We start from the raw sequence: 27,387 nt of genomic DNA, 5'->3' as shown, positions 1-27,387 counted from the left end.
GTGTTGCTATTTCTGTGTATTTTACCTTGCTTGGTATCATATGCTCTGGTTTTGTTCTGTGCCTAATGCCTCAACAAGCCTATGTATGTATGTTTTTATTTTATGTCTTTTCATAAGAATAAGGATGTTACTGAAACACAAATTACACAGATAATCAGTATAAGGTGCTTAGTCATTTTGAGTGTCCATTATTAAGGCTACTGATATGTTTTTTTGGTTTTTTTAAAAATATTTATTCTTCAGCTTTAGGTGGACACAACATCTTTATTTTACATTTATGTGGTATTAAGGATTGAACCCAGTACCTTATGCATGCTAGGCAAGCTCTCTACCACTAAGCCACAACCCCAGCCCAAGGCTATTGATTTGTGATCAAGCCACTTTCTCCCATCATGATTTAGAATTACAGTGGCAATGCTGTATCTCTTTCCAAATTGTTAAAACTAAATGGATCAGCGTACCTATGGGAAAAATCAGTGAGACTAGCCTTTAAGTGGGTAAACACACAATATTGAGCTTTGTAGAGTATATTCTTTTATCTTAAGATTTTTTTTAAAACAAACTCAAATTTATTATTATGTTTTATTTTGGGAGTGATCTGAAAAACAGGTGCTACATAAATTTTTTAATTTGATTTAACAGTGTAGTATTCAGCAGAGAGCTTGTATCAGGGAGAGAATGTTGTATCTTGTACTGATTTCAGGCTATTCTCAGGCAAATGTGAATATATTTTTATAAACACTAATTTCATTTATACTGGAACTTTAAGCTAATTTTTTTATAAATGGATAGTTTTCCTTCATAACTTGGGCAATTTTTTTTTTTTAGCTTTTTACCCTTAAGCAGTATATTTTCTCCCATTCCAAGTGACATCTGGGAGGGTTTTCTTCACCTTATTCTCTTTTTACACTTCCTAGTTTATAATTTTACAACAGTTCATTTAAGGACATCCCTAGGAGGTTGAACAGCTTCTGTAGAGTAACCAGGGAAGTGGTCATTTGATTTTACTATTTCGGATTTTGTGTATCAGTTAGTTATTGGTGTGTAGACATATGGACAATAGCTTTAATTAACATTTCACTTTATTTGGGATTCTCAGGTGATAGAAATGTCACTTAAGGAACAGTGGTACTTGGACAGGGTTTCTCATTGTTAATCATTTAGTGACTGTTTTAGTCTAATATAGAAAAAGTTCAATACTTTTCCTTTCTTCTGTTTATCACACCCTTTTGATTGCTAAGCATTCTTTCTAACACCATAGAGAATGGTCAGCAGCTTAGCTTTACCTCCCACCCCCATCCCTTTGGGACAGTACTGAAAAAAGTGTTGGGGCAGAGATTTGGGGTTTAGATTATTTGTTGCTTCAATGAAGAGTAATTAGGAGTTGGAATTGGTTATAACTTTTCCTTAAAGGGGGGACATTCTTGGCGCATGTATGCTTGGAGTGCAGCATCCATCAGTGTTTCTGTTCTTAGAAGTAACTGATCTGAATTGATGGTAAAAGAATTCTTTTTGTGTCTAATCTCTTTAGCAGGAGGAGCAATCTCAGAACTATTATGAAGACCTTGAAGTTCTTCGTTCTTCCTCACTTGCCATCAGGTGGCCTCTGGACAGTGTGGTCAGTTATTTGAGATTGACTTTAACTTAAAACAAAGGCCTCTGCCTCCCACCCAGGAGGTGGAAGGAGTGAATTTTATGTTTGAATGAAGAAGCGAATTATGGAAGAAGAGTATATGTCCCTTACCTTCCCTTTCAAGCGTAAGTCCAAATAGGCTCTCAGGAACGAGGATTTGTGAAGGCATCCAGTAGGAGATTTGACTCACATAAACTTCAACGCTTGGTTGTGTTGCTGGAGAAAAGATACCTATGTTTTGTTCATCTAGCTATTGTACCCAGAATCATTTTGACATATCATTTCCCGTCTCCTGATTGCCTTCCGTCCTCAATGCATGTCCTTGAGTGACTTGTTCTTATCTGAAATTTTGTTTCCAATATCCTAGGAAAACTTCTGTTGCATATTCTTTTTCATTTTTAAATGTACCCTATCTCAGATAACTCCTGTATTTCCATTTAGTGTACAAAGGTTGGGCAGAAAAGAAAGTGCTTGAAAGATTTCAAATTTACAGGAAAAGAAGAAAGATAAGAAGGCCCCCTCTTCCTGTCATACATTTTGCTCAAGAAGCTGGGCAGTAGGAGATTCAGGGTTTTTCCTTGCATTGCATGTTTCTCCAGTATTGGTTCAGTCTCATTAATCATGGATTTTGAAGATAACTAGTTTTATCCATCTCCAGCAAAGAATCATCAACACTTTATATTACCTTATCTGTGCTGGCTTCCAGAGTTGGAAACAAAACAAGGTGTTTCTCAACAAGCTTCTTTTTTATTGGGGTGGGGGAACCTGTGCAAGGACTAAAGTACAGATTCCAAAATCAAAGCAGCAAAACAGTTCAAATCAAAGATCAAGGTAAATTTTTTTTTTTATTGTTGCCTATGAAAACCTGTCCCCATCAGCCAGTGCATCTTTCCCCTCTTGCATCCATGCATTCGTGCTCCTTTTTCTTGCTGTGTTTTCCAGTCACTTCCTTTCTGTGAAAGGTTGCTTAGCTTTTTTTTTTTTTTGCTATTGTTTAAATAAAAAGTAGCAGATTGGATGGATGTGTACATTAGGTATTTGAAATTTTCTGAAACTCCAGAGTGAGGAAACCAGGTGTGGAAGGGGCTTAGTAGCCTGTCTGAGTAGAGCTTTTAGCTGACCCAAAGTGCTTACCCGGGATCATCATTTTCTCAGTATTTTCAAAGGAGAATTTAAATAGTGCGATTATTGGCAAGTCTTTATCAGTTGGTGGATGCTCCTTTAGGTAGCCAAACACATTGATTATTTTTTAGATTGTAGGATAGAAATCAAAGTAGAACACATCAGTAAGGGCCTCTTTTTCCCATCCCATCTTTCAGAATATATATATTTTTTATTTTTCCCAGAAGTCAGAACTCTTCCTGAATTTTTTAGTTGCCACTGCTACTTCTTCAAGTGCTCATTTCGTGAATTTCACGTGAATTGGACAGTGGTTAAGATTGGCAGGTGGCTCACTGGACATGTTTCTGTTTTGCAGACATTATATTCATTCCCATTCTCTGTGCTGCATACTGTAGTGGTGTGGAGACTGATACAAAGGGTTTCTGCCTTACTCCCATGTATGAAGGAGTTTGGTTTCCTCACCTGGGCATTTGGTGTTTATACTCTGTCCAACTCCTCAACTGGCTACTGAGAAAATCACGTCCTGTCAGATTATCTCTGGCAGCAGCTCCTGATAATTATTTATGTTTTGGGGATTTTTTTTTTCAGCCCCTAAAACTGTTTGTCCATTTCAGTTTGAGTTTCTTGATTTGTGTAATATATGTATATTCTCTTCTTCCCTTTGTCATCTTCTCCCTGCCCACCATTTTGTTTTTCAAATGTTGTGTAGTTTTGTACAAGATAAAAACGTAGCCTTGGGTACTTCTTGCTGAAGCTTTAATGCTTTGTAAATAAAATCGGATGTTTATTAAAGCACAGGTGCAGATGTTCGTTTGTAAACACTGATCACTTCTGGAGCTCACCAGCCACTTTCATATACTGGGGAATGTGACTTCCTGTGATGGTGTTAGAGCCCTGTATGGAACTAGAGAGCTGGAGAGTGTGGTGGGGTGGGGGCACAGAGTCTAAATTTCTGCCTTTATACAAGATCATAAATAAATGATTTGAAACAAAAGGTGTTGTTAATCAAAAAGATCATCTAGGAATGATCTCTTCCGATTTTTAACTCAGTGTAAGTTTGTTTAATTACCCTGAAGAGGCCATAGTTTAAATTCTGGAGGTTACAAAAATGCATGCCAGGAAGTTCCAGGCTTCCAAGGGACCTTTCTTAAATTCCTCTTTATTCGTCTTTTTTCCTCTATTAAATAGCTTTAAAATCCACCAACTACTCATTGTCTCCTCAAGAATAAGATCTTTAAAAGTCTGATTTTAATTACTGCCAAATCTGAGTGTCTGTTTATTAATTTTTTGTCATATTACTGAGAACTTGTCTTCGACCTCATAGCTGTTTCCTAGCAACCCTCATCAGCATAAGGAATCAGTGAGCCCCTCTGCTCTGTGGGGCAAAGGGAGCAGGCCCAGAGGCAGCAGCTTGCATCCTTTGGCCCAGCCCAAGTCTTCAGTACCCTGAGTCAGAGGAGAACCTTCAGCTTGGAACAGTGCTACTTTTGACAGCCTCTCTTGCTCATCTGATAGGGCGTCTTGGCCCTTGCCTTCATGAATTTTCTTTCTTTTTAAAAATTCCTTATACCCGACCAATGTGTCACACTTCATAGAGTGTTTTCACGTGCCCTGCATCATTTGATGGTCAAAAGTGATCTCCCTGAAATAGGTGGGGAAGGCTTTATTTATGGAGGAGGAAACAATTAGAAATTCAGAAAGGGTAAGTCACTTGCCTCCCAGTCCAGAGTTCTTGATCTTTTTTATATAGAATCTTTAGGAGCACTCATAGTAAATAATTCAAGGTATTGAACTGGAACTTAATTTGCTTAACCATCTGTTCTTTTTAGACTTTGGTATATATTTTTTTTATTTGATCAGATTCAACTTGGGAATCCTGAAATCTTTAATTATCCCACATGGAAGGGGAGTGAAAGGGTAGGAGAATGTAACTTCATTTGGAAATTCACTTGTCCATCTGTGGGGATTTTTTGTTTTTTGGAGTGCTGGGGATTGAACCCAGGGCCTCATACATGCTAGGAGAGTATCCTACCACTGAGCCAATCTCCAGCCCTCCATCTGTGTCTTTTCAAGAGGTGGATTTAAATCTATTAAGAGGATATGAAAGGAACGGAGACTGGTAAGCTGGTCATTAACAAGCATAGATAGTAAAGCAGCAGAAACATTGTGATTGTTTTTTGTTGTTTTTTCTGCCTTGGGACCTCACTTGTGAGTAAGGACTGAGATTTTGTGTATTTGATTGCATTATTTAGTTGACAGTGCATGCATCATATATCTCTTGACTTTGAAGGACATCCCATGTTGAAGGAATTCATTTATGATGCAGAGAGAATTCAACTGGAATACCCAGAGGGCTCTGGCTAAGGGTAGTGAAATGCCTGTGGAGACATGAAGACTTCAGCCACTGGTTTCATCCTCACAAGTCTGGCGTTGACTGTCTACCCGCCATTGGTGGTGTCTTCACCTAAAACACTGGCCATCCCTGAAAAGCTTCAGAAAGCTGTAGGGAAAGTTATTGTCAATGCTACAACCTGTACTGTGACTTGCGGCCTTGGCTATAAAGAGGAGACCATCTGTGAGGTGGGCCCTGATGGAGTGAGGAGGAAGTGTCAGTCTCAGCGCTTGGAATGTCTGACCAACTGGATCTGTGGGATGCTGCATTTCACCGTCCTCGATGGGCAGGAGTTTGAGCTTAGCTGTCTGAGTTCAGACATCCTGGAGATTGGACGGAAAGCTTTCCGCTTCACCTGGAGATTGGCACGGGGTATCATTTCCACTGACGATGAGCTCTTCAGACCCTTCAGAGCTGAATCCTATTTTTTGAGGTTTAAACCTGTCCAGGAGTATGATTCTGGGACATACCGCTGTGATGTGCAGCTGCTAAAAAACTTGAGGTTTGTGAAGAGGCTCTATTTTGGGCTGAGGGTCCTTCCTCCAAAGTTGGTGAACTTGAATTTCTCTCAATCTCTTACCGAGGAACAGAAGTTAGTAGATGAGGGCTTGGAGGTTAATCTGGACAACCATTCCAAGCCTTTCCGGCCAAAGTGGCAAAAGAAGGTGACATTGGCCTTGGGAATAGGAATTACTGGTGGAGTGGTTGGTGGTATTTTGGTGAGCATTGTCCTCTGCGGTATGTGGAGGGGGACTGATGGCACTTGGAGCCACAAGAGCTTACAAGCCTTGCTCCCAAAGGACTGCCACCCAGAAACCCAGGCTAGCTCTTCAGGGAATGCTCTGGGTGTCAGGTAGTGAATCAGCTAGGAGGGAGGCTCCCACTGCCAAAAGGTTGGGTGAGGGGTGTGGAAGGAGCAGCTTCTTGCTAGCTGTGGGCAACCATCACCAGCTGCTTTGTGTCCCACGTGGGTCTCTGCTCCACATCTCCCTGGCTCTAAGTTCTCAGGAGACTGCAGGCAACCTCCTGTTCCTGGGAAGAGTTCTGTCTTCCAAACTTGCATTCTCTCTAACCTCTGTGCTTTCCCATCTCCATCTCCCCTCTCTTGAGCAGCGTACTCATAGTGAAAACATTTTTTCCTCTTCAATAGAAGTAATTTATATGGAAACCTAGCATTTTTCTTTCTTGCATTTGTTTAAATGGTCCCATAATCAGCCTGGCTTCAGTTTCCCTTGGATTTCTTAATAGTAGACAATGGACAAATTGCTTTGTTGAGGGCCCATGCCCATAGGTGGCAGAAGTTGTTAGTAATGACACCTGACTCAGGTGTGTAATAATCCCTAAATGTTACCTGCCCTCTCTGCCCTCCCCAGGTGAACCCTCTATGTTCAATGTTAAATTAAATTTCCTTGCAAAACAGAGATACTTCACCTGATCATTGAAGCAGTTCTGTGGCTTGCTCCCTGCTCCTTTATTTTTGCTTACTCAGTGCCCTGAAGTTTGTGCTCCTGGAAAGATCAATGTATGGGTCTCTGATAGTAGCCAAAGCTCCCATGGGAGGACTCGCACCTTATTCCTCTGTACGAGATCCAGTGTTAAGACTCTTGGGGACCATTGAGACTATCCAAAATAATTGGGTTATGGAACTGTCAGGAACCAAAGACTGGTGGTTCTCTCTCCCTTGAGCCTTGTGTCAGAATCACCTGGATGACTTTTTGGAAAATAGATTCCTGAGCCCCAACTCTGGAGATGCTACTTCACTTTAAATTATGGTCAAAGGGTCCTTATTACTTCCTTTACTTTTAAAAATTTCAAACCCAGAGAAAAGTTAGAAGAAAGGTTTATAGTGGTCACCCATAAACCCTTTGCCTAGGGTTCATCAGTTGTTAGCTTTTTGACAACAACTGCCTAAGTTACAGATTTTATGAACCACTTGAAAGCGTCACAGACATTGTGACCCTTTATTGGAAAGTAAATCAGGTATGTATCTTAGGGACATTCTCCTGTATAACTACAATACCTCTACCACACCTAAGAAAATGAACAATTCCCAGTCTTAACATATAATTTATGTTCAGTTGCTCCAATTTTCAAAATTTTAGAGCTTTTTGATGTAATTTCTTGATCTAGGAGCTAATAAAGCTTCATGTATTGTGTTCAATATTTTCTCAAGTCTTCATTTTTCAACAGATCATATATATGCGTTTGTGTATTTTCTCATGACATTGATTTTGTAGAATTTATTACTTTGGGGTGGGTATTGGGGGTTGAACCTAGGAGTACTTTACCACCGAGGTATATCCTCAATCCCTTTATTTATTTATTTTTGGTACTAGGGATTGAACCCAAAGATATGTTACAACTGAGCTATATCCCCAGTCCTTTTTATTTTTTTATTTTGAGATAGGTCTCACTAAATTGCTGAGACTAGCCTTGAACTTGTGATCCTCCTGTATAAGCCTCCCAAGTTTCTAGGACTTCAGGTGTGCACCACCGCATAGGGCATGACATTGATTTTATTGAAGTGTCTGGCTAGTCCAATAGTATTGGGTGGTGTCCCACAATCTGGATTTGTCATTTTAACATTAGATTCACAAGAAATGAGTTTTAGACATTTTTGACAAGAGCCCTACGTAGATCCATACTTAGTATATTACATTAGGTGGCTCATGGTGTTAGATTGGCCCACGATTATTGATGATAAGCTATACATAAAAGATCAAAGCATCTTTTTTAACAGGTTTATCAATGACTATGATACGTAGTTGAGATTGACTCAGTAGCTTAGGCCCATGGATAGGGAATTGCTTTACTATTGCTGTTATTTTTAAAAGACCTTAAATTGTACACAGACCCTTAATTCTCATCTGCACACTTCAAAGGGGAGTTCAGAAGATTCAACTCTGGCCTGGGTCTGCTATGGGCTGTACTGGAGCAAGCCTAACACCTTTTGTAGGCCTTATCTTGGAAATAGGTGATTATGAGGGTGCAGTGAGGTCAACTGAAGTTTGGGAATGTTATTAATGATTCTTTTTACTGCAGTACTGTTTTACTGAAGAATTCAGGAGATAGCTTGCTGTACTTCAAAGTCGGGAAACAGCATCTTATGTAGTGAACTGCGTATTGACTTTGCTGAGGGCTGCTGCTTGCCATGTTACAGATGGAAAGACTGATACTTGGAAGAGCTAAATAGCTTCCAGCACTCAGTTGCAAACCAGCAGTCAGGTGATCCTATCCCACAGCTCTTGGTTTACTGCCCTCTGTGCCTTGGGCTCTTGAACTTTGACTTAGGATGGCAAATCCCTTGACTCAAGGGTTTGAGCAAAGAAAAGAACAAAAAACTCTCACAAGTTACCAAAGACAAACTAAATTCAGTTAATGGAGTTCTGTGCATGTAATTTGCCTCTAGAGGGTCAAGGAGAGGCTGACTGGACTAAAATTTGGGTTCCATAGTGACCTGTGCTCCCAACATCCACTTGGGGTGAAAAAGGAAGAGGTGACCTTGTTGTGTCAGACTGGTGTCTACATGGGACCTTTCTCTTGCTGAACAGGCCCTCTCCACTCACCTTGATCTCCCTTAAGAAAATTATGAGACAGGATGGACCCCTTTGTACCTGTTTTGCACTGAAAATCCAATACAGGGCTGTGTGCCGCCGCAGGCACAGCTCATCTGTCGTGGATGTTGGATCAGTGTTTGTTGAACGTGTAAGTTGTGGCTGCAAACTGAGTAGTAATCACAACCTTTGGGGGCTGCAGAGAGCAGAGGGAGCAGTCACGTGCTCCCCAGTTGGGATCTCTCTAAGGGGAAAGACCTCCCTTTGGGACCACTGAGTCAACACCTCAAATGTTTTCAAAGCCAGGGGACCTTAAAGCGGTTCCATCCACAGGTATTGTTTGCTGCCACTGTGTTAGATGAAGCCAGCCCATCTGGCAAAGTGCCTGCTGTGTTCTGTGTCACCTGCTTGAGTCCCCTGGCAGTTTTCTCCCTTCCCAGGACTGGATGAAGCGATACAGACTGCATGTTCTAACAGGATTCACTGTGATGGCTGAAGGCCCTGGATAGAGGCCTCAGGTTACCAGACAAGACAGGAGATGTGCTAGAGCCAAGTGATAATAAAAATCCACAGCCGCTGCCAGCCGACAGGTTGAGAAACCATCTTTATTTACGAACTGTCTGCTACCAGAGTCAATAAATAACTACCATACAAGAAGTATAAGAGCGGAACAGTGGGCCCGTGGGAGTGGCTCCATTTGAACAAAAGCTGTATAGTCAGTGGTCTATTAGGCCATAGCATTTGCCAAGCCCTGAGCTTCTCTAAGCTGGGCAGGCCCTGAAGCAGGTGGCAAGTTGGAGGCACCTTGGACCAAGGCAGGATGCACCCTATCCAAGGGTACTAAGTGCCTTAGGCCTGGGGCTGCCTAGGACTCTGGGCAAATCTGTCTGACCCATTTTGTTCCTCTCCAGTTTTCCTTTATGGCCCTTCCTTCCCAAAGCCTATGACCATATATACAAGTTCATGGGGCACTGCCCCTCCCCGCCACTGGCTCCTAGGTACCTGTTTCCACGGAACTCTTTGAAGTCCCTTAGAAAAGAATGCCTATCTGATCACTAAACTACTCCAGGAGTCTTTGGCCCAGGTTGAGTCTTGAGCTGGGGAGACAAACATCACACCTGTGCCAGTGACACAGGTGTGAGGGTACTACTATCCCTGTGACATGCAGGAGCCCCACTGGCGATCTCAGGAAGAGAGGAGGAAAACATCTTTTAGCCGTCTTGGGCTCTTGCCCAGAGTGCAGGCTGGATGGCTTTGGGGACTGCCAAGGGGCAGTGCATGCTGGGGAAGGCACTGGGTTGCCACCACAATTCCTGGGTGCCCCTTCCTCCTTAATGGCTTCCTTTAAGACACAGGAACCACAACAGATGACATCTTCCTATGCTTTGATTCTAAGACTCAGCTCTGGAAGGACAGACAGCATCTCCTATCCCTCCAGTCACAGCTTCACCTAACCTAGACTACACCAACACTCCAAAGTCCTCAGAGGTCTCTAGAGAACTAACTGCTTACTTATTCCAGGGTCTCATTGCAGAAGCTTCTTCTCATGTCTAACTTCAGTCTCTCCTGTTACTTTATTAAAAGAGAAAAAAATATCCCCCACCCCACCCCCACCCCCCATGGCCTTGCTACTCCCTGGCATCACCTTGTGATTTGCTACCCTGAATGAAAGTAGAAGCTGCCCTGTAAGCCCCGCAACTCTCTGAGCAGATGCAAGAGTCTCCGCCCTCCTGCCCTGTTAGAGACACAAGGACCAAGGAGGTGAGTGCTGCTGCCTGGGCCCCAGTGCTTGCAGATCAGTGGGTGCTTGTCTGCCCAGCCCTGAAAAGGCATCTTAGGCTGGCTGTCCCTAGTTCTCAGGGCATTTACTCGTCATTATTAAGCTGTGAGGCAGCAAAATACTTGTTTGAACTAACCCTTGCTTCTGCCTCTCTCTGGGGCTTGGTGTGAAAGGAGGGAATTCAGAATTGAGTCCGGACTGCAGCAGGAGTGAGCCCCACTCAGCTCCCCCTGCCCATCCAAGCAGAGAAGACAAAATCATAGGCCCCTCAGGCAGGAAGGGACTCTGGAAGCTGCCTAATCTAGTCTATTCCTCTAAGCCACCCCAGCAAGAAGCTATTCCATTTTACAAGCCTGTAACCTCAGTCACATGCAGTCTTATGCTGCAGGAACATCTGCTATAATAATAGAGTTCTATGGCTCTGTCCCCCAAGCAAATTCTGTCTGTGAAGCAGTCAGGTTTCCTGGTAAGAAACCCTTCCTGGTCTCCCAAGCAGATCACCATCCCCCTCTTTCTAATGGACCTCTTTGAAGTAAGGTACTTGACCATGAGTGTTCCTTCAAACAAGCTTAGGGGCTGCAGCCTCCCGCATCCCTGGTTAGCTCCTGTGCCAAAGCAGCTCATCCCGGCCTGGCAAGTAGGCTCCCTGTCTCCCCTGCTGCAGCCCCAGGCAGTGAGGAGAGAATCAGATAAACCTTGGGGAAGCTTCTTTCAGTGTCCCCTTCTGGTAGAGAACTGGGCACAGGCCAAATCATAGCTAGCAGGGCACAAAGAGAGATGCTAGGCCAAATCTGGGGTCCCTGTGAGGGGGAATGGTCACTTAGCTAAGCCCGTAGCCTCCTTGCAGTCCTGGATTGCAGGGAGGTGGCTGTGGGGTGGCAGGGAGAAGTTGTGTGAGCTGACGTTTTTAAAAAAATTGTACTGGGTAAACATTAACATAAACCTGCCCAGGAAAATAGAGCAGGACTTAAAAGTTTAAAAAACCATAACAAAATAGAGCTCTAACTGTAAACTACAGAAAACTGGCCCAGGGAGCTTCAGGGACAAGTGCCCTTCAAGATGCCTGTCACGCTGCTCCCAGATGTGAGAGTCCCCTGGCAGAGCACAGGCTTTGGGGTTTCCTGCTGCACTGCTACTGCTGCCTGGATTGGGGAACTCTGTCCTTGCTTTGGCCTCTTCTTGGAGCAAGGGTAAGGGGGTTGGGACTTCAAGTTGGTAGTGCATGTTGAGTCCCCAGCAGAAGCCAGGCTCAGAAGGCAAGGGAGGCCTGAGCATCTCCCAGAATATGCCACACCTTGGGCTGGGCTCAGCCATGCAATCCTCGTGGTCAGCAATGGGGACCCTTGAAGTAGACTGTTCACCCCCACATCAGCCTTGATCACCTTTATAACAGCCGTCAGCACTGCCTCCTCCTTCTGCAGAGACAGAGCCTTGAACAGGCAGGTAAAAGAGTTGTGTTCTTGTCCCATCCCCTCTACTTGTAGGCCCTGTGACCTTGAGAAGTCCCTGATCCTCTCTGGACCTCCAGTTCCTCATCTGGGGAGTGCAGGGCGTGGACAACTTGAGCTCTCAGGCCTCTTCCAGTTCTGTTGTCCGTGACTGGTAGTACACCTGAGCTCAAGGTGGGATGTCCCCTTTATTAACCCCTCTTTCTTCTGGGGTTAGAGAGCGGTCCAGGCAGTCTAGGGAACAGGGCTCTCCAGGTGGTCCAGGGTATTCCTGGGAGCAGGCAGGGTCATATTGATCCTTGCCTGGCTCAGAAGCCTCCAGAGGCTGGAACAGAGAAGGAATGCTGCATTGAGGGTGGCAGTGGGGGAGGTGGCCACAGGTCTGCAGGCAGAGCTGGAGGGGATGGGCGGGTGAGCGCCTGGTAGTCTCCTGCCCTAACCCTGGAGGGGCTGTGCAGGATAAGTCTTGGTGAGGGACTTCCCCAAGACAAGCCCTTTAGTCCCAGCCACCTAGGGTGGCTCTGGCACTCGGGTGACAGGGTTGGGTTGGCAGTGTTGGCTGAGAGGGCAGTGTCACCCACATGGTGCCCATAACTCAGGCTCAGGCTGGTGCCCCATTCCACCAGGCATCCCAGCCTCCCAACCCTTCTTAGCTCCCACCCCTAAAAGTCTGGAGTCTCATCCCTCAATGCTGAAGGGGCTCAGGCTCCCGATCCCAGCAGCAGGGCAAGAGTTCTAGCCGCCCAGGCAGGCAGGGGCTGCTGGGGAGTCGGAGGAAAACGCCAGGGTCCGGCGGCGCTGCTCCTCAACAGGAGGATGAGGAGAGGTCTTGGTCCCAGGGTTCGTCCTTTTCTTAGTTGAGGGAGGTCCTCAGCCCGCTCCTGCCAGGTGTTCCCACAGGGCCCAGGATTCTGCACTCAGGTGACAGAGTCTACATGTGGACTCCGAGTGCCATCTCTTGCCATTCAAGATATGCATTCAACCCCCTTCTTCCCATGGGCTCGTTTCTTCCATCCAGAACCCCTAGGGGCCCAGGGGTGGGTGCAGTATCATCATGGAAGTCACTGCTCAGTACATCTTCATTTAGAGAAAAAGATCCGCCTATGGTTCTGTCCTGTGGCAGAATATGAACTATCCTACCTCCTGCACAAAGGGTCCTGTTTAAAGTAGGTGTTTAAAACCAACCACTCTGGGCACAGTGTTGGGCCACCTTGGCTTGGGAACGGCCAGGGCCAGCTGGCTGTGTCCGTCAGAGTTGGGTTCCAGTTCTGTTGCGGAAGGAGAAGCGCCGAGTTCAGAGCTCCAGGTAGCCTATGAGGATGAGCATCGCTGTGGAGTGGGAGAGGATGGCGCCGGGGTGTGGGGCTGGGCAGACTGCCGCGTCTTCCACCATCATGCTTGTGCCTGAAACCAGCAGAAATGCAGGCTGAGTGAGCAGGGCCTGGGTGACCCTAGCCCCATGCTTGCAACAGGATCCAGACCTTTCCTAAGTAGACACTGGGTGGGGGGGCAGGGGGGTGGAACACTGCAGACCCGAGTGTCAACGGCGCCTGGTATGCTCAGTCCTACTCTCATAGTTTTCCAGGGCCTTTGTCCTTGGCTGTAGCCTCCTTTTGTACCCAGTAAAAGAAGCACCCTCACTTCAGTGGCCCTCGGGCTATGTGGAGAGTGGGAGAAGGCAATGGCTTTGCTCTACTTTGGTTCCTGCCTGGCTTTTCCATTCTCCTGGGGTCTAGGTTGGAGGTGGCTGGGGTGGGTGGACATGATCCCTTCACCAGGTGTCTGGGTGGAGTCTGATACTTCTGGGGGACAGGAGAGGGGAGAGGCAGCACCTCCATTCCTCACGATGTGAACTTCTGCCGGGATGCCATCCCCTCCAGGTCCCGTGGTCCGAATCTGTACAAGGGCGTGGCCAATGTCTTCGGGTACTGGGATTTCTATCCAGTTCTTGCCAGTAAGGTGGAGTGTGGGAGTTGGGTGTAAGTCATTCTGGTACAGCATCTAGGAAGAAGGTTTCCGGGTGGAGTTTCCTTATGCCAGGGCAGATCCTTCTTTCTTGCCCAGATCTAGTCCCTGGGGGGAGCCCAGTTAGTTCTGGGCCCTTGAGGTTCTGTCTCCTCACCCCTCCTTGGCTTTACCATTAGCCAAGCTCCTCCCTGGTGGGAGGTGAGCTTGCAAACTCACCTCCAGCCCCCCTGCTGCCCCACCACCCCTGCCTTTTCGCAGCAATCCCATCTGCTCCTGTTTAATAGTCTCTACCACAGGCGAGCTGGAGAGCACCTCTGTGCAGCAAGCCTCTACTGGTCCCACACTCTGCTTCTGTCTCACTCAGATCTCTCTTGCTGCATATTGTGGCTTTCATATTTACCAGAAAGACCAGAGCTTTTCTCACCTGTGGATCTCTTCCTCACCTTGTAGCCAGTGACTGCAGACTCGTTTTGGAAAGGGACCACAGCGTCCCATTTAATGCTGAGACTGGAGCTTGAGAAAGTCCAGGAGATGTTGCCAGGAGGTCGCCGGGGAGCTGCCAGGGGAGGAGAGTTGGAGAGACCTCCACATGGTCCCCTGTCCGCCCCCCCCACCCCGCCTCAGCATCCGCCAGCCCTTCTCCAGATGTCTGCCTGTACTAATTACACCTAGAACATTCTGCCACCAGTGCCTCAAAAACAAAGTCCTTGAAAGTCCAAAGGCTGGAGAAGACAGAGGCCGTGAATTTCTACCTCGTTTTCAACAGGCTCACCCCTTGTTTCTGTGGACCAGAGCATGTGTCTTGTTGCTGGAGAAACAGTGACCCTGGAAGCACCCCCAGCATCCCCATCACCCCTGGCAGACAGACTCACGAGGTTTCATGGTTGTGGCATTGGTGGGAGGACTGGCAGGCCCGGTGCCAGCGCGGTTATAGGCCCGCACGGTCACGTGGTACTTGGTGTTAGGGTGGAGGCCGGTGACTCGGGCATTGGAGTCTAGCCCTGCTGTCCTCACTCTGTCAGCAGCTGCTTCTTTGTCCCCAGCTTTCCAGTAGCGGATCTGAAGGGGGCAAGAGTACCCTGGGGTCAGTGGTCAAGCCCAGGATCTCAGGGCTACCCTAATCCTGGTGCCCACATTCTGTTTCCCTCTTGCTCGCCCTGATCCCAAGACTCAGTCTCTTAAGTCTTAGAATTGGGATACTTGGTTAAAGCACCCAGAGAGCAGGGTCACCTGGTGTGAGTCCCTGTATCTCTCAGTGCCCAGCAAAAGTACTGGGTCCAAGAAAGGTGCTCAATGTAGGGATGAGGGAGTGGTGCGGGAGGGATTAGCAGGGGTGAGCACCGGCTCAGCCTGGTGATGGCCTGCCAGAGCCCAACTCATCAGGAACTCAGGGGCTCCCATAGAGATTCCAAGGATACAACATCATGTTTATATTTGCAAAGTAGCCCCTGGCCCCCAGTAAGTTTATGATGGCTGCTCAACAAACAGACCCGATTTAGTAGTAGCTGGAATATTAAGAACTGCTAAACATTTTTCCAAATCAAGGGGAGAGTTTGGAATAAACTTCTCCCTGTGTGATCTGTCCTGTGCCAGCTCTACCCAAGCACTCACTTCATGTGTGACATCTATGAGTTTCTCTTCCCCATTGGGGGTCAACTATGGATGATGATGATGATGATCATCATGATTTTTTGGTGCCAGGGATTGAACCCAGAGGCTCTTTATCACTGAGCCATATTCCAAGCTCTTTTTAAAAAATATTAGAGTTAGGTCTCGCTGAGTTGCTTAGTGCCTCACTAAGTTGCTGAGGCTGGCTTTGAATTCGCAATCCTCCTGCCTCTGCCTCTTAAGCCACTGGGATCACAGGCCTGTGCCATCGCTCCTGGCTCAGCCACCGATCTTAGTGAAGTTGCATCCACAGTGCCCCACAGACTGGCAGCTCAGTTTGTCAGGCAGAGAGTGAGTGACTCCAGGAAGAGAGATGAGTGAGCTGTCAGGCGTCCCCCCAAGCCTCGAAGCCCCAGCACCCCTGCACACCGCATTCCTCTCTCAGGCCCCGGGTTAGTGCTCACCTCATACCCCAGGAGGATGCCATTTGTGTCCTGCCGCACAGGTTCCCAGGTCACGTTCATCTCTGATGATGAGATCCCCTTGGCCCAGACCTTGGTGGGGGCCACCCTGGGCTCTGGGGACCAACACAGAATAGGTTTGGATTTCTGGAGCATTCCTATGTCCTACAGAGCAGCTCCCAATAAGGACTGCCTAGGATTTTAGAGGAAGAGTCCAGGCCCAGGACAAAGGCTGGGTGGGAGCCCCCAGAGTGTCTCTCGGGGCTTACTTTTCTTCCTAGACAGCTGCTCCCCTCCTTCTCCTGCTCAATGAGCAGAAGTGAGTCCGGTGGCTTAGAACCCAGGGGCCCTCTCCACCTCCTACTCTGAATCAAGCTGGGGCAGGAGCAGCAGTTTCCCCATCCCATATCCTAGGGACAAAAGGCTGGGGTGGGCCAGAGGGGTGGCCCAGGAGTGGCCCACCTTCCTCGGCCGAATACACAAGTGCTGTGAGGCTCTCAGGCCCATCCCCCCGGCGGTTGTAGCTTCGGATCTTGACCTCAAAAGGCGTGTAGGGCTGGATGCTGTCGTTGCTGTAGACGAAGTACTGGGCGTCGGCGCCGGGCACCCGGGCGGTCTGCCAGCTAGTGCTGCCCTGCCTGCGGAAGGACAGCAGGTAGCCGAAGCCGTCTCCGTTCTGGTACTCCCGTGACATGGGCTGAGGGCAAGAGGGTGGCATGGGCGAGGAGTCACGGATGCGGTTCCCTGCCCAGCCTTGGTCCCCACCCAACCTTCACCAAGAGGGGCAGCCCTGGGACACCTGCGCCTGCAGTGGGTTTGCGTGAGGGGCAGCAGGTGCAAGGGGAGGGGAGGAGGAAGTTGGCAGCTTTTGAGTCAAAATTGTGCAGTGGACCCTTCTGCCCACTGCTCAAGCAGAAGAGTCAGGAAGGGAGGAGGGGGTGGGACTCGTCTGCTTCTGTCCCTGGCAGCTTACAGTCCAGTTGACGATGAGCTCTCCCGGGGCTCCACCTCCTCCGCTGAGTCCTGATGGTGCCACTGAGGGGGCTGTCAGGGGCCAAGGGACACAGATGTGGCTTGTTAATGGGCAATGAAGGAACAAAAGCTTCAAGCCTGTGCCTGGAGCACATCTCAGGATGGGAACATCCTTTCAAATGCATCCTGGTTTTGTCCCCAGCAGCCCTTCTGGGCATGGGCTCTGGAGTCAGACAGACCCGGGATCAACTCCCATTTCTGCCATTGACTACGTGGGTTTCCTGGGCAAGAAACTCAACCTCTCTGAGTCTCTGCTTCTCCTCTTCATAAGATGGAGATAATGTCTCTCTCAAAGGTTATAATGAAAACGAAATTAAAGGTGTGGTGAGCACATGGTAGGGAGCTGCTCAAAAAATTGGTCGTGGTCCTTTTCACTCCTGTCAGCTTAAACTAAATCACAGACACCAACTTGGGTTTGCTTTAAGCAGAATAAATAACCCAGAATGGCGGTTAATGCACCACAACACACACACACACACACACACACACACACACCACTGAATAAACAACAATGATAAAAAACAAAAACAAAAACTATTTCTTTTGGGCTCCAAAGTGTTTTTAACTTATTCTTTTTGTGACAGATTTAATTCCCTAATTGGCTATAGTATTTAAAAAGGCTGATGTTGTGTGGCACACACCTATAATCCCAGCAGCTCAGGAGGCTGAGGCAGGAGGATCGCAAGTTCAAAGTTAGCCTCAGCAACTTAGTGAGACTCTAAGCAACCTAACAAAACCTTGTCTCAAACTAAAAAAAGACGGGAGGGTCCTGTAGCTCAGTGCTAAAATACCCTTAGGTTAAATCGCCAGTACCAAAAAAAAAAAAAAAGGCTGATGTTAAAACAAGGATGTATTTCACCTGCTCATGCAGCTTGGCTGAAAGTAACCTGGCTGGGGTCTAAATATTTCTGCAGAGAATTCAGCACAGGGAGACTTCACTTTTCCGATGATGATCTCTTCAGGCCTTGTACTTTGCATGGGTCACCTAAATACATCGCCTATTTGATTCTGCAAGGTGGGCATTATCATCATCCTTGTCATAGTAGAAAAGATTGAGGTCTGGGGCAGTTAAGTGACTTGCTTAAGGTCACATGGCTAACATATGGCACAGCTAGAATTTGAACTCAGTTCTTTTGATTTTTAAAGCCCGTTTTTTTTCCATTGCACAACTCCTGGGAGACTAGAATAAAGGAGACCTCTTCCCACCTCACATCACCAAGAAGTTCAGGGTTAATTAAAGAAAGTACTCCCTCTGAAACTTCTTACTACTAAGAGGTACCAGCTAAAAATATTGGTGATTCCAGAACCAGCCTGGAGAGTCATCCTGGAACACACAGAATGCGCTTAAAGGAGACACCAGGATGGACCCTCTCTACACATCTGATGCAGCAGGTCAGAGGAGGCAGGATGAGGGAGCAGGGTTCAGAGTCCTGTCTGTTCCAGGATCCCTCATTCCAGGCCCTCACCTGCAAATGGCTCAGAGGCAGGTGGGCAAGAGCCTCCCAGCAGATGCTGATGGGGCCTGTGCCTGTTCCTCCTCCTGGGCTCTCTCCCCACTTCTGTCCCCACTCAGGTTCTGAGACATACACTTTTCACTGAGGGTCATGGGCAGACTCTTCATTCCTCCTGTTCCCAAAGAGGTCATCTAAAAAGGGCTTGGAGACACTGGCTGCTTCCCTGTCCCCACTGGGTGACACACACACACAGCCCTTCCTCATTAACTGATCGCTGCAGCTTCTGCACTTCCAGGAATGCCACCCCATGATTCAAGTTCAAGTTCAGGCTCTGCTGGTGTGACCCCTTCCCTTTTCCAAACTTCTGGTTTTCCATATTTTTTAAAAATGTAAACTTAAAAAATAATCATGGATTCGCATGCAGTTGTCAGGTTGATTCTTTTGAATGAGCGGTTTGGACTTCACGGCTCTCCCCACAGCAGCCTCGCCCTCGCCCTCGCTTGTGTGTCCTTTCTCAGCTGTCTTGTTAGAGCCCAAAGCCTGGTGAGCAGGGCTGGAACTCCGTGTTGGCTGCATGCTGGAAGTCCCCCTGTAGGGGGAGCCAATGTCTCTGCCCTGCTGTGTTTCCTTTGGGACATCCAGGACCCTGACCTGCTTCCTTGGTCCGGATTCGGCTGGAGGGGCCACTGGGCTCCCCGGTGCCCAGGATGTTGCTGGCTAAGACTCGGAACTCATAGTCCATCCAGGGCGTGAGGCCCAGCACCTGGGCGGTCTCGGCATTGCCCTCGATGTTGGCAGGATCTGCAAGGTACCAGGGAGTCGGTGCACAAAACTTGGTTATTCATCTGGATGAGGGTGGGCATTGGGCCTGATCACCTTGGTAACCAGCCCCCATGGTGGCACCTGCTGTATACTAAGCACTCAAAACCTCCTCAGACTCGATTGAAAAACTAGTCAACTCCCCTGGTGTGTGCACCCCACACCCTAACCAGTATTTTCATTTCTCCAGTATTAATCCTTCCTCCAAGTATTTGAGGGTGCAGACTGAGCATCCCCTCCTCAACTCTCTCCCCTCTCCTGCTCTCTGTCTCTTTACTTGCCTGGACGCTTCTGGATAGTAGAAAACTAACATTTCAAAACTCCAGGTTCATTGCTGACCCTCTGACCCCTGACTCCTGACCCTGACGACACCCTGCCCCCTGCCTCTGACACATACAGCCCAGCTTTCTCAGTGCTGAGCCAGGTGGGCCTCACACTTACTGGTCCGAACCTGCTTCCACTTCCCTGCAGGTAGAGAGCGGGCCTGCAGGGTGTACTTGGCAATGGGACTGTGGTTGTCGAAGCCACGGCTCCAGCTTAGCCGGACAGTGGTGTCACTGATGTCTCTCACCACCACGCCTCCTGGGGGGCCTGGTGGACCTGCACCGAGAGCAGAGCACACTGGGTCAGAGTTGGGCAGCTTCTTATTTGAGCCAACCTTCTCCAGGGCTGGTGCATTACCAAAGCAGGGCAGCAGAGGGAGCAGTGGACACACCCAGGAAGGAAGGTAAGGGAGGGGCAGTGAGTGGGGAGGGGGGGCACAGTGGGAGGGGTGGCCTCAAGCTGGGGGTGCTCACAAAGGCACTGGCAAAGCGATGTGTAGATTCCCAAGCACCAGGCTTGAAAACTGGGTTTAGCAAAGTTTTCTGCCTTGGTTTAAGGATGGATTTTTAAAAAATATTTGTCTTCGCAAGAAAAATATTCTACTCATTCAGAACCCACGAAAAATCAACCATACAGGCACAGAAAGGATATACCAGGCTCAGCAGATGACCTATGCCAGAAGCCCTTCCCCACAGCTTGCAGGGGAGGAGGGGAGCTAGGGACAGCAGGCCAGAATAGCCCTGCTGGCTGCCAAGAAAGCAGGGGTGGGGCAGAGTGGGGGGAACCCGTCACCTCGGACCAGAACGGTGGCCTCCTTGGATGCACTGTCCACCACTGTCTGGGCCATGCATGTGTACTTCCCTCCATGGCGCAGCTGGGCATTCAGGATGGTCATGTCCCCAACGGTCTCCTTCTGCATCCAAGGGGACATCCAGGTCAGAGAAAGTAGCCTTTACTAGTTCACTGGGCCATGAGATCAAAGCAGAGATCTGGGGTCCCCCTGCTCCATTATGTCCGCAGGCCCCTCTGCCTCTCAGTTCAATGGGAGGAATCAGCTACTCCCTGCTTAGTACCCCCGGGGACTAAGGAACAAAGCTTATTACGGAAGACAGTCAATGTCACTGCAAGCCATTGGTCATTTGCATTGGGTGGCAGGATAACAGGAAGAGTAGCCGGGAGGGAGTTTCCTGGGATGCTCGGGTTCCCAGTCTGTCTCCAACCCTCCCCTGAGTGACTGGGATCCAGGAGGGACAAGTTTGCCTGCACGGGCCTCAGGGAATGGGGAAGGCTCTGGAGGGGCTTCAGGTGGTGGACAATGGTGGCTTCAGATGTCCTTCAAGTTGAGGACATCTTGGGTCCCCTCTCTATCTGAAAGGAGGGAGGAGTGACAGGGAGTTTGGCCTTAGTCCTCACCACACTGGCTCTCCTATAGTGACCCCCAGGCTTGTCAAAGTCAATGGGGAAGTCATCGAGGGTCCAGGTGAACGTGAGGTCCATGGTGGGGTCATGGGAGGCGTGGCACTGTAGGGTGAGGTTGTCACCCACATTGATGTCGGCACTTGAGGGGGCCAGAGTGATCTTGGTTGCATCTGAAAACAAAACAAAAAAGACCCCTGGGTGAGTGGGGGAGGGAAAAGGCCAGGCCAGGGGCTGCAGTAAGGCACAAGGCTTCGTCCTGGGCCCCAGGAAAGAACAGAGGCACTGTGACCTATAGTGTCCTGACCCCTCAGCATCCCTATGCGTGTGTGGCCAGCAGTGAAGCAGGACCATTTTCTGGACAGTGACAAGGGGATGGCCCCATGCAAAACTGAATCCTGGGGTGGTCTCAACACCCAACCAGAAGCCATCTGGGGTTACAGGAGTAGGCTGGTGGGGGAGGTGGCCCCCAGCCACAGCCCTTACCACGCACAGACAGGATCCCGGTGCTGTTGGCTTTGCCCATAAAATTCTCAGCAAAGCACGTGTATTTGCCCTCGTCGGACCGACTGATGTTCCTTATGACCAAGGTGCCATCCGGAGTTACGGTCACTCTGAAGCAAGGACAAAGCAGATCTGGCCAACCCAGGGACACACTGCAGACACGGAGGGGAACCGGCCTCCAAGGAGAACGTGGAGGAGCGTGGACGGCTCGGGGTGGGGTGCGGGGTGGTACCTGCTGCTGTTGACCAAAATCTCAGTGCCTTTGCTCCAGAGCACCACGGCCTTTGGAGCTGCCCGGGGCTGGCAGGGAATGACGATCTCTCCTCCTCGAGCGGCAGGGATCAGACGCCTGACAGGATTCTGCCTGAAGTCAGGCGCCAGTGCTGGAGGGAAAGGGGAAAGTCGCGCAGTCACCATAGAGTAACAGCAGTGCCTGTCGCCCTGGACGGGCCAGGCACTAAGCACCATCAGTACCTTAGAGACCAACCCACAAGCTCCCGGCAGCACCACTTCCAGGACACACCCAGCATCCAGCCCCTTCCCCTCCTGGCCACTGCCATTGCTCTCGTCCTGCCTGGACTGCTGACAAAGCCCCATATTCGGTCTTCTTGGGACTCTGCTTCCCTCCTACAATCACTTCTCCCCACCCCGCAGCCAGCAATGTCTGTAAAAATGTGAATCAAGCATTCAGAATGAAGCCAGCAGCTCACAGCCATTGAAAACAAGTCCCCACTTCTCCCATCCCTTCTCCTCCCCTGGCATTACACTCCAGTTATCAGCCAATTTATTTTTTCTTTTGTCCTTCAAAGTTGACAAGCCTCATCCTGCCTCAGGACATTTGTGCTTGCTGTAACTGTGGCTAGAAATTCCCTAACTCTTCCCATGGCTGGCTCCTCCTTAACACACAGGTCAAATCCCAAATTTGTTTTGCATTTGTCCTTCTCCCTCCAACAGTTTATAAACTGCTTGAGGACACAGACATGATCTTTCTGCTCATTCCCTTGGAGGTACTGAATGGGCGAATGAGCAAGTCTCCCTTAGCCTCACTGTAATTTTTTTTTAAATAATTTTTTAATTGTAGATGGACACAATACCTTCATTTTTATTTATTTGTTTTTATGTTGTGCTGAGGATCGAATCCAGGGCCGCAAGAGTTTGAGGCCAGTGCTCTACCACTGAGCCACAACCCCAGTGCCAATCTTTTTTTTTTTGTGGTGCTGGGGATTGGCCTTGAGGCAAGCACTCTACCAACTGTACTACATCCCCAGCCTCACTGCAACTTAACGAGATAAGTATTATTATGCCCACATTACAGTTGGGCAAACCAAGCCTCAGCAAGCCAAAGGCATTTGAACTAAACACAAGCACTAGGTGACATTTCATGGGCACTTGTCATAAGATGGGCAGGCCCTTTATGCTTTTCCTCTCCATCACATTTACCCTCACAGTAGCAGAACGAGGGCATGACCATTATTATCATTTTTTTCGGGGGGGGGGGTGGGTACCAGGGATTGAACTCAGGGACACTCAACTACTGAACCACGTTCCCAGCCCTATTTTATATTTTATTTAGAGACGGAGTCTCATTGAGTTGCTTAGAGCCTCACTAAATTGCTGAGGCTGACTTTGAACTGGTGATCCTTCTGCCTCCGCCTCCTGAGGGGCTGGGATTACATGTGTATGCCACCATGCCTGGCCAGGGCAGGACCATTATTGCCCACATTTTATATATCGAGAAACTGTGGCTGGGTATGTTGGCACATGCCTGTAATCTCAGCAAGTCAGGAGGCTGAGCAGAAGGATTGTGAGTTCAAAGCCAGCCTCAGCAAAAGCAAGGCACTAAACAACTCACAGTGAGACCCTGTCTCTAAATAAAATACAAAATAGGGCTGGGGAGGTGGTTCAGTGATTGAGTGCCCCTGAGTTCAATCCCCAGTACCAAAAAAAAAAAAGAATGAAAAAGAAAAATAGAAACTGGCAGAGACGCTAAGCAATTGCCAAAATCCACACAGCTGAAAGGGAGGGGTTAAACAGAGCTCATTAATTTGATTCTTGATCCTTTTTGCTACCTTTTCCCCCCACCCATTTGCGTTGTCCCTGCCAGACGTGGAATGAGTCAGAGACCTGGTCCTCTGGGACCTGTCAATCCTGTGTCTCACCTCCTTTCTGAAATTTCTCAATTCTCCCACTCAGAGGCTGTTGGAAAACTGAGGGCAGCTGCCCGCACACGTGGGTGCACTTGCGCATGTGAGCCTCAGGAGATGCTCTCTTCAGAACTCTGATGGCCCACCCCCCAACCGCCATGTGCACAAGGATGTCCCCTCCCTCCCTGGGCCCTTTACCTTGCACGGCCAGCTCAGCGCTGGCATAGATGGTGCCGTGCTTGTTCTCTGCCACACACTGGTACATGCCCGAGTCCTCCAGGCTCAGCTTGGAGAACCGCAGGTCTCCGGCCAACACTTCCACCCGGTTCTGTGCAGAAGAGCCCCGCCCAGGGCAGGGCAGGGGGATTGGGATGACTGGAGGCCCGGGAAGGAGGCTTAGCAGGGATGCATGCAGCGGAGGCTCGAGGCTCGTAGCTCCTTGGGATGGGGCTCATGTGTCGGGTCCTAGCTCAGCACAACCTGGAATCTCAGGACTCTGTGGTTACCCAGCCCAGCCCTGCCCCGAAGCCAGGAGGGCCAAGTGATCCACTCAAGACCACATTCTGTTTTTGTGTCTGGGTCACGTTTGGACCCAGGTCTCTGAGATTCTCTCTAGTTGACCAGCCCGTGGCCAGGTGACTCTGGGATGGAAAGAAGCACCCAGAACCCCCCACAACACCCTGGCAGTCAAGAAGGGCTACCAGTGATGTGGGGGGGGGGCTTTGGGGATGAGGGAACCAGGGGAGCAGAAGAGGGTGTGCTGTGTGGGAGGAAGCCCAGGTCTACCTGGGAGGCCAAAGGCTCCCCGTTCCGCAGCCAGCGCACGGTGGGTCGGGGCTTCCCTGCAGCCGCGCAGCCCCAGCGCAGGTTGGAACCGATGTCAGCCTCTGTGTCTGAGATCACTTTGAGCCACTCGGGTTGAGCTGTGGGGACCAAGGGAGAAGAAACCTGGGATGACCTGGGAGGAGCCTCTGCTCATTAAATAGAAGGGAACAGGGAGGCTGCGGTGGGTGTGTCCGACAGCAGGGGCGCGCTCTGCACCCTGGGATGGAGAGGATGAGGAGAGGGCAAGAAGCAGCAGGCCCAGGAAAGTCGGCCCTCTGTGGTTGTGTAGTGGCGGTTTTAGCAACTTAAATCACTCTAAAGTGCTTGTGTGCCGCCTGCACCCCCAACTGAAGCTCTGTGCTCTCTCTACCCCATACTCAGTGCAAGAGGGCTGAAGCGAGGCCCCCCGGACTCCCTCTGACTTTTGGGGATGTTTCCTCAGGGCCAGAGGTGTAGGTGAAGGTGTCCCCGGCTCCATACCCTGAACAATGATGCGGCCCTGGACGGTGTCGCGGCCCTTGGAGTTCTCCGCCTCACACTCATACGTTCCCTCGTCTTCAAAGCTCACGCTGGGGATCTGCAGGGTGGGCTCGGCTGTGGCCCACTGTGGGGACAAGGAGCCGTCTACTTTGCGCCACTTGATCCTGGGCACAGGACTGGCAGGGGAGACAAAGCCAGAGCGGGCGGCTGAGCTGGGCATGTTCCTCCTGTGCCCGGACTCTTGGGTTGGGGGTGGGGGCCCTGGGAGGGGACATGTGGGCTGATTCATAGCTCTTCTCCCTGCTAGGCTTGGAATGCCATCAGGGAAGGGAAAAGGAGCAGGCCTCCTCTACTGCCCCTGTCCACTGCCACAGCTGTGAAGCCAATGAAGTGGTCTTCAGGTGGTCCGGTTTGCCCTCTCACTGTCCTGGTCAGCTGTAGTCTATGTGCTGGGTCTTTATGGTCCCCTTTCCTATGGCCCCACTTTTCAAAGACACTTTAGTTATGAGTAACCTGTGTCCTAAAATGGATTGAGGAATCAGCATCCTGAAGGGCCACTATATTACCCTTCCATGTGCCTTTCAGGTAGGGTTTCTGCAGGCCCAATAACTTTCCACAAAGCAGCAGCCCCAGGACATATTTGAAGCAAGAGGGGACCAAAGTCAAATCACATTCTTTCATTCATTCCATAGACATTTATTGAGCACCTGCTCTTTCTTAGCCCTGTTCCAGTGAAGGCTTTTTTTCTGGGAGAGCAGGAAGGTTAATGGTTTCTATTGTACTTTTGAAATAGGTGACTGTTGACATTCAAGGAATGCTTACTAAATGCCAGGCATTGTTCTCAGGCTTTAAGTATATTATTTACTCGTAACAATCTTACCAGGTGGTTACTGTTACTCTCACTGTTTACAAAGGAGGAAGCTGAGATACTCGGGTTATCTCATCTTATGCCCAAGGCCTCCCCCTCAGTGAATGACCTCCAGGATCTGCACCAGGTGTGCTGGGTGGAGCCCATTTTGCTCCTGCCCCTGCCCCAGTGTTGCTCAGGCCATCTGAGCCCACTATGTATTGCTGGCAGGACCAAGTGATCCAATGTGTGCAAGGCTCCTGGCACCGGATGCCTCACCTGCAGTTAGTGATCAGAGGGTGGTCACAGTACCTACTGCCCACCTAGCACTCTGCTTGGGGCAGAGGGGCACCAAGTTGCCTGTTGGCCTTGTCCACTCTCACCCTGGGGTCCCCTGTGTCTCTGAGGAGCTCTGAAAGGTTGTGCCTGGCCCCAGGGAGCTCCCCTCCTCTGTGCCACTCACTTCCCAAAGGCGAAGCACTCCAGGGTGACCTGCTGGCCCACTAGCGCGTAGGTCTCTGCTGGGAACCGGGCCTTAATGCTGGGCGCGAAGAGCCGGGGATCTGGGGAGAGGGGGAGGTGCGTATTATACATAAGTGACTCCAGGGGAGTCACCTAGCTCCTGTGCTAGGATCCTGTGAGGCACCCTTCAGAGCCCGTGGTCTCCAGCTTGGTGGGGTCTCAGAGGACTTCCCTTCCCCTTGGGGCCTGGGGCAAAGGTCTGAGACCTGAGGAAGACGAGGGGACCTATTCCCAAAGCCCACTGACGCTTCCAGCGCCCTCCTCCCGCCACACCTGGCAACCCTGACCTTCAGCAGCCAGGTTGAGCTGGGCGAATTTGCTGAAGACGCTTTTGGTGGAGAAGTCCATGTGGCTGGTGGCCAGGCAGGAGTAGTTGCCCAGGTCCGAGGCGTTGGTCCGGGCAATGTACAGGTTCCCTGTGGTCTGGGACACGAAGTGGCGCCCGTCCGTCGGGATGAAGTTGGGGAACTCGTTGAGGAGCCAGCGGTAGGACAAGCCTAGGGTGCAGGTAATTTGAGGAAACCAGGGGGGCAGGGCTCAGGGGCAATCGTGGGGGGACCCCACATGCTGGAGAGAATCTGTGGACCTTGCTTTGGGAGCCTCCCACTCTCTGAACTGGAGTTGAGGGGAGACCTAGAGGCTCTGTTCTCAGGGAGCACAAGGTGCTGGTGAACACACCCTTAGGGACAATTAGAAAAGGGCAGACCCACCACACAAAGAGTCATTTAAAGTAGGGGGACCCAGCATCAGTGCTTGCGAGGGGCACTTGCCACCTCTTATTCCAACCTTCCTTGGCTGAACATCCAGAAGTCATTCCTGTGTTCCCGGCAGGGTCCCACTCACCTGGGTAGTGGGCAGGTGGGTTACAGGGCAGCATCACCCCCCAGCCTTCGTGGGTCTTCACAGGGTCTCGCTCCTCCTTGGAGAATTCCTGCAGAACTAGAGGTGGAGACGGGGAATCAGGCACCATCCTCCGTGCCCGGGGCTCCCTCCCCATCTCATCACCCTCCCGGGGCAGTAGAGGTAGAGGGCATGTCAGGGGAGGGCAGGAAAG

General features: G+C 49.6%; 3 protein-coding genes across 9 annotated transcripts in view; 2 read left to right on the top strand and 1 right to left on the bottom strand.

Moving 5' to 3' along the window:
- Positions 1-3,547, top strand: part of Rbbp5 (RB binding protein 5, histone lysine methyltransferase complex subunit) — a 37,435-nt gene extending 33,888 nt beyond the window's left edge. For 5 of the 7 annotated variants that reach the window (XM_046452090.1, XM_046452092.1, XM_046452089.1 and 2 more), the window contains one exon: positions 1,532-3,547. In XM_046452090.1, the coding sequence (XP_046308046.1) occupies positions 1,532-1,560 (29 nt within the window). In that variant the 3' untranslated portion in view covers positions 1,561-3,547. The remainder of the gene's footprint in view (positions 1-1,531) is intronic. The other 2 variants (XM_058581907.1, XM_058581906.1) reach the window with 1 other exon arrangement.
- Positions 3,548-3,692: 145 nt separating this feature from the next.
- Positions 3,693-7,308, top strand: Tmem81 (transmembrane protein 81). Its single transcript, XM_046452096.2, has one exon. The coding sequence runs from the start codon at positions 5,144-5,146 to the stop codon at positions 6,002-6,004; it is 861 nt and encodes a 286-aa protein (XP_046308052.1). The 5' UTR covers positions 3,693-5,143; the 3' UTR covers positions 6,005-7,308.
- A 3,020-nt stretch (positions 7,309-10,328) lies between these two features.
- The window catches only part of Cntn2 (contactin 2), a 31,113-nt gene continuing 14,054 nt past the window's right edge, over positions 10,329-27,387 (bottom strand). Inside the window, exons 5-23 of the mRNA XM_046452212.2 lie at positions 27,177-27,272; positions 26,621-26,830; positions 26,275-26,374; positions 24,965-25,140; positions 24,446-24,582; positions 23,858-23,987; positions 21,748-21,898; positions 21,498-21,625; positions 21,009-21,184; positions 20,388-20,508; positions 19,713-19,871; positions 19,104-19,253; positions 16,940-17,010; positions 16,429-16,663; positions 15,970-16,082; positions 14,770-14,956; positions 14,341-14,453; positions 13,762-13,930; positions 10,329-13,333 (exon numbers count right to left, since the gene is read on the bottom strand). Of these exons, the coding sequence (XP_046308168.1) occupies positions 13,224-13,333; positions 13,762-13,930; positions 14,341-14,453; positions 14,770-14,956; positions 15,970-16,082; positions 16,429-16,663; positions 16,940-17,010; positions 19,104-19,253; positions 19,713-19,871; positions 20,388-20,508; positions 21,009-21,184; positions 21,498-21,625; positions 21,748-21,898; positions 23,858-23,987; positions 24,446-24,582; positions 24,965-25,140; positions 26,275-26,374; positions 26,621-26,830; positions 27,177-27,272 (2,732 nt within the window). The 3' untranslated portion in view covers positions 10,329-13,223. The remainder of the gene's footprint in view (positions 13,334-13,761; positions 13,931-14,340; positions 14,454-14,769; positions 14,957-15,969; positions 16,083-16,428; positions 16,664-16,939; positions 17,011-19,103; positions 19,254-19,712; positions 19,872-20,387; positions 20,509-21,008; positions 21,185-21,497; positions 21,626-21,747; positions 21,899-23,857; positions 23,988-24,445; positions 24,583-24,964; positions 25,141-26,274; positions 26,375-26,620; positions 26,831-27,176; positions 27,273-27,387) is intronic.

The sequence above is a fragment of the Marmota monax genome, unplaced genomic scaffold (assembly GCF_021218885.2).
Source record: "Marmota monax isolate L192 unplaced genomic scaffold, Marmota_monax_Labrador192_F-V1.1 WCK01_AAM20220418_F8-fsc00105, whole genome shotgun sequence".
Classification (NCBI taxonomy): domain Eukaryota; kingdom Metazoa; phylum Chordata; class Mammalia; order Rodentia; family Sciuridae; genus Marmota; species Marmota monax.
The sequence above is the reverse complement of the archived record's forward strand: the minus strand, read 5'-3'. Positions and strand labels throughout refer to the sequence as shown.

Coding starts and splice junctions, on each gene's coding strand:
- Tmem81 (XM_046452096.2), top strand. CDS start 5,144: ATGAAGACTTCAGCCACTGGTTTCATCCTCACAAGTCTGGCGTTGACT.